This window comes from Oryza brachyantha, chromosome 7 (assembly GCF_000231095.2).
Source record: "Oryza brachyantha chromosome 7, ObraRS2, whole genome shotgun sequence".
Classification (NCBI taxonomy): Eukaryota; Viridiplantae; Streptophyta; class Magnoliopsida; order Poales; family Poaceae; genus Oryza; species Oryza brachyantha.
Genome location: NC_023169.2, coordinates 13,625,723 through 13,636,556, shown reverse-complemented (window position 1 = coordinate 13,636,556; position 10,834 = coordinate 13,625,723). Strand labels below are relative to the sequence as shown.

Below are 10,834 nucleotides of genomic sequence, written 5' to 3'. Positions count from 1 at the left end.
GATTTAACGTTAAAGTCGTCTAATTCTAGTTTAGCGAGTCGTTAAATCTCAATTTAACAGGTCGTTAACTCCTGCCGTTGTTCCGCTAACAGTTCACAGTTTCACGTATTGGATCTAATTTGTCGTACGGATCTCTAATTCGTGCATGATTTGGTTCTATCGTGTAAATGCGTGTACTGTCTGCAATTTCCAGAGTCGTGCCCCAACCGGCGCTCAAAGTCTGCATCACCTCTCTCGGCCCACTCGCACCAAGTCTAGGCCACCTCCCTCTCCTCCTCCGGGCCACTGACAGGTGGGGACCACCTGTCAGTCCCGTCTTCCTCCTCCAGCCGCCGCGCTGCGTCGTCGCCTCACCTCGGCTGCCCGCACCACCATCCACCTACGCACGCTTTCGCTCTGCCTCGCCGCTGCGCTCACCACCGTGCGTCGCATCCGCGCAATCGCGCTGTGTCCCCGACGCCTCGCCGTGCTTGCGCCCGCGCCGCGACTTGCCACCTCGCCGTCACCGTGGCCATTGCCGCCGCGTCACGCGCCACGTCCTCGCACCCGCGCTTTGCCGCCGCACGTGCTCGTCCCTGTTGCGCCGCGTCCGCTCGTCGCCGTTGTCGCGCCGTGACTTGGCCACCGGGCTGTGTGCCACTCACGTGCGCCGAACCGCTTTGCCACCGCGTTGACACCATCGCGCTGTTGCTCTCCCTCGCCGCGCCTGTGCCACCGTCGCTTCGGTTGCGCCGTCGCTCCGGTTGCGCCGCCGTCGTGTGCCACCGCTCCGGTCGCGTCCGTCGCTCGGCCGCCATGCTGCTCCACTGCTTGGCCGACGCCACCACCTCACTCTTCCCTCGTGCTCCCTTTCGTCCCCGCCGCCTCGCCGTGCACCGTGCCGTCGCGTCACGGATGCCACTCTGCTCCCTCTCAGTCGCGCCGCACGTCGGTCTCGACGTCGTCGCGGCCGTGTGTTGCCGGCCGCCGCCTTCACCGTCCTCCCCGGCTTCATTGCGTCGCGCCCTTGCCTCCTACTCACGTCGCCTTGTCGCGCGCCCGAGCTGTCGCTCACAGCGCGCGGTGTTGCCGCATACGCGCGTGCGTGCTGCTCGCGCCGCCGCACCCTCCTTCCGCTTTCCCCAGCCGCCGCCAACCGCCGCCCGGAGATCCCGGCGCTGCATCCCGGCCACGCTGCTAACTACCTCCCCGCCCCAGCCGGCGCCGTGCCCTTGTGCCCGCGCCATTGTCCCCGTCCTCCGCTCGCCCACGCAGTCGCGCCGCGTCCTTGCCTCACTGTCGCGCTGCTCCACCGTCGCGCTGGCCGTGCCAGCCCGACTGTAGCACGCGTCGGCCGCCGCTCCACTTGTGCCGGCCCAACAGACGGGCCACTTTTTCCGCCAGCGCCGCGCAACCACCGCGCGCGCCATGCGCGTGCCACGCCGCCGCTACCAACCACCTCCCCGCCCTACGCGGCGGCCGCCCAATAAATTCCTCCCCTGGCCGCGCTGCCGCCCCCTTCGCGCCCTCTCGCGCTCGCCTCTCACCGCCGCGCTTCACCGGCGTCGAGACCATGCCGCCGATCGCCGTGGCCGAACGCCGCCTTCGCCGTGGCCGAACGCCGCCTTCGCCGTGCACCTCCGCCGGCCATCACTACCGCCTCTCGCCGTCCCACCACCCCGGTGAGCATCTCCTTCCTCCTCTCTCCCTTCCTCTGTTTTTGCCGCGCGTCACCGAGGGCGTGCGTGCGCCGTGCATCCCTGTCGCCATCTGGCCGCGCCACCGCCGCTCTCGATCTCGCCGTCACCGAGCCCGCGCCATCACCCGAGCCGCTTGGCCGATGCCATCGCCTCTTCCTCCTTCCCCGTCCTCTCTTCTTCCAGGCTCGTGCTCGCGCGTCGACACCGTTGGTCCTCCTCGCCACCGTGCGCCACCAAGGGTCGTCGCCGTCGCCGGTTGCCACCAGTCGCGCCATGCCCTCACGTGCGCAGTTTCCCCGCCACGCCGCGCCACCGGCCTCTCCACGTCTCACCGTCGACCGCACCCCTTGCTGCCTCACCTTGCCTCTGCTGGCCGCGCGTGCCGCTCGCGCCAGCCGCCACCATAAAATCCTCCACCGGCCGTCTTTGCCGTCGAGCGATCTTCGCCGTCGAGCCGGTGCCGCCGCCGTCGCCCTCCTCTCCGAGTCACCCACCGGACGCCGTACTCCGTGCCGCCCCTCGCCGGTCCGTGTCACCCGCCGGTCGCCGCTCTCCGCGTCGTCCCCAGACGCCGCCCTCCGCCCTGCTCGCTCGCTAGCCGTCGTGCTGAACACCCGCTCGGCCATGCGCGGTCTTGCGCCGCTGGCCTTTGGCCGCGCGCTGCTCGTCGTCGGTCCCTGTCCCCGTCGCCGGCCTTCGCCGCCGTCCGCCACCACCGCATCGCCGCCTCCCCGCTGCCCGAGCCCACACGCCGCTCGGCTCGGCCAAGCAGTCCCCTCCCTCTCCTCTGCTTTGACTCACTGACCGGTGGGGTCTGCTTGTCAGCAAGCCCCATCGACAGATCGGCCCACATGTCATCCCCTCAATCTCTCCTCTCTCCCACTGACAAATGGGCCCCAGCCGTCAGCCTCCTCTCACTCCTGCGCTGACGTCATCCCTCCGATTAATTGCGCAATAAATCAATAAGGTTTTTCTGTTTAGTTTAAAAACCCAGAAAACTTCTAAAATTCATAAGTAATTCATCTAGTCTCCGTTTAGGTCCATTCAAGTTTCATTAAATCTAGAAAAATGCCAAGAATCCATTAAAAATAGTTTCTTTTTTTGTTTCAGTAGTTTTATAGCCTATTTTGTTGGTTTTGCCTTGTTTGTCGTAGGTTTTGACCCCGTCGCAGCGTCGTTCGCTCCCGAAGTCATCGCCGAAGTTCCTCGTGGGTCTAAGCATGGCAGGTGGCACCCTACTTTGATCATATTGAACCTATGATTATAAAATCCCCCGCTTTTACATTCAAACATGCATTGTTTTATGCAAATCTATTTATTGTATTTATCTATTGGGCAATTACCTATATATCCGTTGATCCTCATTCATTATTATTGTCATCCCAGGGTTAATTTGACTAGAATTAGGGTTAGTCGATGCTTAGCCATGCTTAGTTCAACTAGCTCAACAATTCTTATTTATTGATTAAACTTTAATAGACCTTTAATAGTTGCTACCATTATTCATTTCCCGAGGTGGATTAATACAACTAAAATATTGCTTATGGTGGGCCGTGGGTGCATGGTTTTGAGAGTCGTGCCCATGGCAATTAAGGACCGGTTCTCAGGAAACCCTGAAGGTCTTACACGTACTAACCACAAGCCAGAATGGGCAACGGTGAGACTCGTAATCTAGCTTGTCCCTATTCGACGTACCCAGGCAAGGGTAGGCGTGATGGAGTATGGACGGGCAATCGTGGTGTAACGAAAGCTTCTCCTGCTTCCGGATCTACCAAGGCACAAGAGGGGACTGCCCGACTTGGTGTAAAGGAGGGGGTGAAACCTAAAGTGTGGTACGATTGTCTAGGGAGGGTTAGGCGAAAGGTCTTATCATGGTTTCCGTACTGAGGTATCGTGGTGATACGTTGGGGCATGGTAACATGCTTGGCAGTCATGTCTTGTGGGTAAAGTTGTACACCTCTGCAGAGTAAAACTATTCGAATAGCCGTGCCCGCGGTTATTGGGCGAACCGACAGACTCACTGGGATTAGTTGAACCCCTTTAATAATTTTATTAATCTTGGAACTGATTTGACCCTGAGCAATGTGGTGTAACGTTGGCAGTGGTTTGTGTCTGTCGCAACGTGGTTTAACGTTGGACAGAGGGTTGACCCTGTCGCTACGTGGTATAACGTTCGACAGCGGTCTGGGCCTGTTGCAACGTGGTGTAACGTTGGACAGTGGATGTTTATTTTAAATGTTTACTTTACTTTTATTTCAGTCTATTTTATCTACTGTTTTGCTAAATTACTGTAGCTTTGTGCAATTTAACCTTAGCCTATCCTTGATACCCTATTGCATTCATTATTCTCCCTCTCTTGGGTGTTATTTGTTGAGTACGGTGGTTTGTACTCAGCCTTGCTTAATTTTTTTCCCCCACCAGAGTAAGTGCCAGAGCATGTGTCAGAAGAAGGTTGTTCCGAAGGTTGAAGTAAGGTTCAGTCCGCTGTCGAGAGTGCCTGTGGTGTGGAGCCGTCTTCGCTAGCTGAAGCTGAAGATTAGATGGTTTAGTTTGTTTTCCTTTTCCGCTGTATTTCGATAGATAATTGTTTTTATTTGTTTTTAAGTCGTGGAACTGTGTATTAATTTGTCATAGTGTGTACTCGGGCTGATGCCTGGACCGAGATTTAATACATGCTATTGTTCAGAAATTTGGTGTAAATTTCTGGGCGTGACAAAAATGGGATGGATGTTCTGGTAGAGCTCAACTTTTACTCTCCATTCTCTATTTTCAGAGTAAAGAATATGATGGCTGATATGCTAGGGATGCTCTTACCACACTTAGATACATGGATACAATATACATGCATTAATTTCCTTAACGGAAAATTTGGCAATGTAATACCAAAAGATTACTGGTATAGCTGAGGCCAGTCTCAATGCATAGTTTCATGACATAGTTATCAAGACTGTAAACTAGTTAACCGAGGCAGATGAGTTTCATGGGGATGAAACTCCTCTCTCATCTTATAAAACTCTCTCATTTAATGACCCTGCCAAGTCATCAATTTTGTTCATATGACATCCTATTTAATGTGCATGATACTCATAAAACATACATTGAGACTGACCTTAGTACTTAGTACCGTAACATTCAAGATTTCATCAGACTCATGATGATTTTCTACAACAGCTATATATACTTCCTTTTGTAAATAAAAAAAGCACTCCAGTCACTAGCACGTTGCATGCATCCGTTTCTTAAATCTTAATATGCACACACAATTAATTAACACACCATTCATTCATGTACTTTATTCCTCAATGCGACGCATGCATGGGATCGAATAATTTTATCGATCCCATCCCAGCTTGTCGTGTGTGTGTATATATATAAATATAATTCTATCATCGATTATTCAATCGTAATGATCATGTCAATGTATATATACACTCATATACAGGCCAGGCCACCAGCCGGTCCACCCTGTACGTACGACGTAGCGAGCGAGCGAGCGAGCGCGCCCTCGTGACTCGCCGCGCGCCGACACTCGACAGCCCGGCCGGCGCGCGCGGTTTGATCGCTTCTAACCGCGCCGGCGTCAGTGTGTATATAACACACTGGACATGACACTCCGCCACTCCCACTCGTCTAGCTAGCTGGCTACTCCTGCCTCTTGGATCGAGGTAGCTTGGAGCTGGGAAGCCATGGATGCCAACGGCGGCGGCAGTAATGGCGGCGTGGCTGGCCCGACGGCGGCGGTGAACGGCGGCGGGAACGGCGGGAGGAGGAGGAGGGCGAGGGTCAGCCCGATGGACAGGCACTGGGTGCCCGCCGACGAGGGGGAGATGGCGGCGGCGGCGGCGGACGGCGGCGAGGACGGGCGGCGGCCGCTGCTGTACCGGACGTTCAGGGTCAGCGGCGTCCTCCTCCACCCCTACAGGTGCGCGCGTGTGCTGACTGCTGACACAGAATTTTGCTAGTGCAAGCTGCACTACGAGCCTGGTGCGACCATTATATCATTTCCAAATTTTTCAATGTGGAGGGGTGCAGATTGCTAATGGGTCATTCGTAAATTTTTCGCTGGTTTTTTTTCTATTTAACGAGGATGAAACTCGAATAAAAATTATATACTTATATATTTTTTTAAATTTTTTAGCGGTAGCTTTGTAATTAATAATGCTTTAAACTAGCGGTAAATACATTTTTATCGAGTTCAAAAGGCTGTTTGATTTGGGAAGGAATAGATTTCAGTATATTGACCGTGTACAAATTAGGCGGTTTCAGGCGTGGTCCAGAGCTTCCACTTCCGGTTTGTCATATGTGTCCGTTAGTTGCGAGGGGAATCTCATGAGCCACACTAACCACCGCCCAAACTCCAAATCATTGAGCCCAACAGTAGCCGAGCAGCCTGGCTCGTGAAAATATTGGGCCAAAAAGCCCTCATGGGTCAATGGCCCATATGGGCCTAAAGCCCAGCCGCTACCCACCTGTATGGATGGCCCCACATGTCAGTGGCGGAAGACCCGAGCAGGCGCATCACCCAACTCCACTCTCCTCCCGTCCCAACACCGCCACCGATTGCGGCGGCGACTCCGGCGCCGGCGATGGCGCCGGCGACGGGCGGCGCAGCCCTACCGGTACGTGGGGGCAGCGCGTGTCTCCGATCCTCCACGCCTTTTTCCCTGCACCGCGCACGTGCGCGGCTTGCCGGAGGGTCCGGCCCGCCGTGTGGAAGCCGAAGGGGATCAGTTGAGCTGTTGAGGTGCTCGCGGCCTGCCAGCCCCGTCGCCTTCTCACCGCATCGGAGCTAGGTTTGAATAGTGGCTTCTTCTTTTTTTTTTTCGAGCGTGCAGTGGTAGCATGTACATTGTACTGCTGATTGCAGCTGGTAGTTCAAATCTTCGGCGCATTTGAAGTCGACAAGTTTAAAATTAAATGAAACATTATTTCAATTTCTAAATTCGAAGGGCATTGGGCATGAATTCATGCTAATGTTCAAGTATTTTTGAGTATATGCTTGCGTATAAGTGACAACTGTAACAATTGAAAACTTGTAAAATTTGCTAGCTTATGGTGAACCAATTTTAATGGACTGGGAGGTGTTTTTTTTTTTCTGTTTGAGAATGGTACAGTTTATACTAATGATACATGCTGCAATTTATGCTAGCTAGCTAGTGCCCTATATTCTGGCTCCAATGCTTGGACAGTTAGACTTGAATCTGTATTCTAGAATATTTCCATTTCCATGACAATGGCATGTTCTGACTCTTCTTTTCATTTCTCTTTAATAGGTTATTGACATTGGTCAGATTGGTTGCTATCGTCCTATTTTTCATATGGCGTATCAGGCACCCGTATGCTGATGGCATGTTTTTCTGGTGGATATCTATAATCGGAGATTTTTGGTTTGGTGTTACTTGGCTGCTAAACCAAGTCGCGAAGCTCAATCCTATCAAGCGTGTCCCTGACCTTGCCCTCTTACAACAACAGTTTGATCTCCCTGATGGAAACTCCAAGCTCCCTGGCCTCGATGTATTCATCAACACCGTTGATCCCATAAATGAACCTATGATATACACTATGAACTCCATTTTATCCATTCTTGCAGCAGACTACCCAGTTGACAAGCATGCTTGCTATCTCTCAGATGATGGTGGATCAATAATCCATTACGAGGGTTTACTTGAGACTGTAAAGTTTGCTGCATTGTGGGTTCCCTTTTGCCGAAAACATTCCATTGAACCTAGGGCCCCTGAGAGCTATTTTGCAGTGAAGTCACGTCCATACACAGGAAGTGCACCAGACGAGTTTCTCAGTGATCACAGATGCATGAGTAGGGAGTATGATGAGTATAAGGTACGCTTAGACTCACTATTTACCATCATTCCCAAAAGATCGGATGCAAACAACCATGCACAAGCCAAAGAAGGTGTGAAGGCAACCTGGATGGCAGATGGAACTGAGTGGCCTGGTACATGGATTGATCCGTCTGAGAACCATAAGAGAGGGCAACATGCTGGAATTGTTCAGGTATTTTCACTCACTTCTAATATTATCTTGTCTATAACTAGTTTTCAGTAATTCCAATATATATTGATTGGAGCAGTAAATGAGTTACCTAATAAAGTGCACTGATCTATTTTCCACTACCATGGTTGTTCAATAGGTTATGTTGAACCATCCAAGCGATCAACCTCAACTTGGTCTGCCAGCAGGCACTGATAGCCCTATGGACTTCAGTATTGTTGATGTGCGCCTTCCAATGCTTGTGTACATAGCCCGTGAGAAGCGCATAGGCTATGACCACCAAAAGAAGGCAGGTGCCATGAATGTGCAGCTGCGAGTATCTGCCCTCCTCACTAATGCGCCCTTCATCATCAACTTTGATGGTGACCACTATGTCAACAACTCAAAGGCCTTCCGTGCTGGCATATGTTTCATGCTTGATCGACGTGAAGGTGACAACACCGCCTTTGTTCAGTTCCCCCAACGTTTTGATGACGTTGACCCAACTGACAGGTACTGCAACCACAACCGAGTCTTCTTTGATGCTACTTTGCTCGGTCTCAATGGTATCCAGGGCCCCTCTTATGTTGGCACCGGTTGTATGTTCCGCCGAGTTGCATTGTATGGCCTTGACCCACCTCGTTGGAGACCTGATGATGTCAATACTGTGGATAGCTCCAAAAAGTTTGGCAAGTCAGATTCCTTTATCAACTCGATGCCTGCAGCAGCAAATCAAGAGCGCTCAATCATATCGCCACCTGCACTTGGAGAGTCTATCCTGAAGGAGTTGGATGATGTCATGGCATGTGCATATGAAGATGGGACTGAATGGGGCAAGGAAGTTGGTTGGGTTTACAACATTGCAACAGAGGATGTGGTGACAGGCTTCCGGTTGCATCGGACAGGATGGCGTTCTATGTATTGCCGCATGGAGCCAGATGCATTCCGTGGCACTGCACCAATCAACCTCACTGAACGCCTCTACCAGATTCTGCGCTGGTCAGGTGGCTCCCTTGAGATGTTCTTCTCACATAACTGCCCATTCCTTGCTGGCCGCCGGCTCAACTTCATGCAACGAATTGCTTATGTTAACATGACAGGCTACCCAATTTCATCAGTCTTTCTTGTGTTCTATCTCCTCTTCCCGGTCATTTGGATCTTCCGTGGTATATTCTACATACAGAAGCCATTTCCTACATATGTATTATACCTTGTGATCGTCATAATTATGACAGAAATGATCGGTATGGTTGAGATCAAGTGGGCAGGCCTAACACTGCTGGACTGGATCCGCAACGAGCAGTTCTACATTATTGGAGCAACAGCTGTTTACCCAACTGCAGTGCTGCACATAGTGCTGAAGTTTCTTGGTTTGAAAGGTGTCTCATTCAAGCTGACAGCAAAACAAGTAGCAAGCAGCACCAGCGAGAAGTTTGCAGAACTCTACGCCGTTCAGTGGGCACCACTGTTGTTCCCAACGATAGTGGTGATAGCAGTGAATGTGTGTGCCATTGGCGCGGCAATAGGCAAGGCTGTCTTTGGAGGGTGGTCACTGATGCAGATGGGAGATGCATCGCTTGGGCTGGTGTTCAATGTGTGGATCTTGATTCTGATATACCCATTTGCACTGGGTATAATGGGACGATGGAGCAAGAGACCCTGTATCCTGTTCATCCTGATACTGATTTCGCTTATTATTATTGCATTGGTGGATATTGCCGTCCAGGCTATGCGTTCAGGATCTGTAAGGTTCCACTTTAGACGATCAGGTGGTGCCAGCTTCCCTACAAGTTGGGGTTTATAGGATTATTTTGTTATTTGTATCCCCAGCGTCGGCTGGTACTTGTTTTCCCCTTGTTGAGTTTCTTGTTGATTCTCAGGTCCTTTTTACATGCTGTGCATAGTATAGTACATTTACAGATTTGTGCAATAAATGAAAGATTACACATTTGTCTGATGTAAGAAGTTGTAGTAATGCACCATTTACAGTTAATTTTCAAGTGTTCTACAGCATGTGAGCCCAATAAATAATAGGCCTCATTTTTTTGTTTTAGTTTATTCTCTAAAATTTGAATTTTTAACCTTAAATATGGAATATATTTTGAGGTTTTTTCATTAGAGATTATTTTTCAGTCTTATATTTTAGATCATCAGGAGCATGTATATAAAATTTTTATTTGTAATATAATATTTGGTTTTTTCACTAAATAAAACAACCACTCCAACTAACTCCTGTAGTTGAATTCTATCATTGGCTTACAGGACGTTCTTTTCAACTTAAGTGGCTCGACTACTACTTGATTTTCACAGCATATTTCATGCGCAATCTTTCCATATAGAAGTTGTTTCAAAAGGTCAAATAAATCTATTTTTCAATGTTTTAATAATCATATTTCCCTTCTCGTTTAGTGTGGGGCTAATCAGCCAAAACAAACAACTAGGGGTGGACAAAAAGCTTGGGCTCGTGAGCTCGACTCGGCTCGAGAACTAAACGAGCCAAGCCCAAACCGCATCCATAGCTCGTTTGCAAATCAAACCGAGCCCGAGCTGACTCACAAGCCGCTCGATAGGCTTGTCGTACTATTGAAAAACTGATTTGGCACATTAACAAGTTGGTTGGCCATGAGAAATAGAGAAACTCTAACCTATTATCGGCTTGTACAACAGAAACTCCCTTCCCCTTTCTGGCTTCTCACACGGTCACGCCGTCATCACACTAAGACCGAGACGGTGAGCACAACTGGGCGGCCAGAGGAGTTGCCGGCTGCGATGGCGTTGCCTCCCTCCCCTATGCGATTACACCGGCCCCAACCTCCCTCCCTAGCGCCGCTCGATCTCGGCGTCCTCGGGCCGCCGACATCCCTGACCAAGCTAATTAGAACTTTAAACAAGCCAAGCCAAACTGTCTTTTTTTCTCATTTTCTTTATCGAGCCAAGTCAAGCCTGTCCTTGACTAAGCTCGGCTCGGCTCGTTTCCACCCCTACAAACAACCGAAAAGAACATGATTTAGGCTTTATTGGGAAGCAAGATAAAAGGAGAACTCATCTCATTTTCCGTGAGTATACTTTCCAAAATACCGAAAGATACGTTTTTGCAAATAATTTTTTATCTAAAAAGTTGTTTTTAAAATTATATTAATTATTTTCTTAAGATTGCAATAGCAAAT

General features: G+C 50.5%; 1 protein-coding gene across 1 annotated transcript; it reads left to right on the top strand.

The window, feature by feature from the left end:
• The first annotated feature begins 5,354 nt into the window (after positions 1-5,354).
• Positions 5,355-9,685, top strand: LOC121054925 (probable mixed-linked glucan synthase 8). Its single transcript, XM_040525942.1, has 3 exons — positions 5,355-5,601; positions 6,953-7,691; positions 7,828-9,685. Exons 1-3 carry the CDS (start codon positions 5,366-5,368, stop codon positions 9,469-9,471), a joined length of 2,619 nt encoding a protein of 872 aa, XP_040381876.1. The 5' UTR covers positions 5,355-5,365; the 3' UTR covers positions 9,472-9,685.
• Positions 9,686-10,834: the final 1,149 nt, after the last annotated feature.

What these genes read in the sequence shown, in the direction of transcription:
- LOC121054925 (XM_040525942.1), top strand. Translation starts at nt 5,366, where the DNA reads ATGGATGCCAACGGCGGCGGCAGTAATGGCGGCGTGGCTGGCCCGACG. An exon ending in GTCCTCCTCCACCCCTACAG is followed by an intron (nt 5,602 to 6,952) that starts GTGCGCGCGTGT and finishes TCTCTTTAATAG; the next exon opens with GTTATTGACATTGGTCAGAT. An exon ending in AACATGCTGGAATTGTTCAG is followed by an intron (nt 7,692 to 7,827) that starts GTATTTTCACTC and finishes GTTGTTCAATAG; the next exon opens with GTTATGTTGAACCATCCAAG.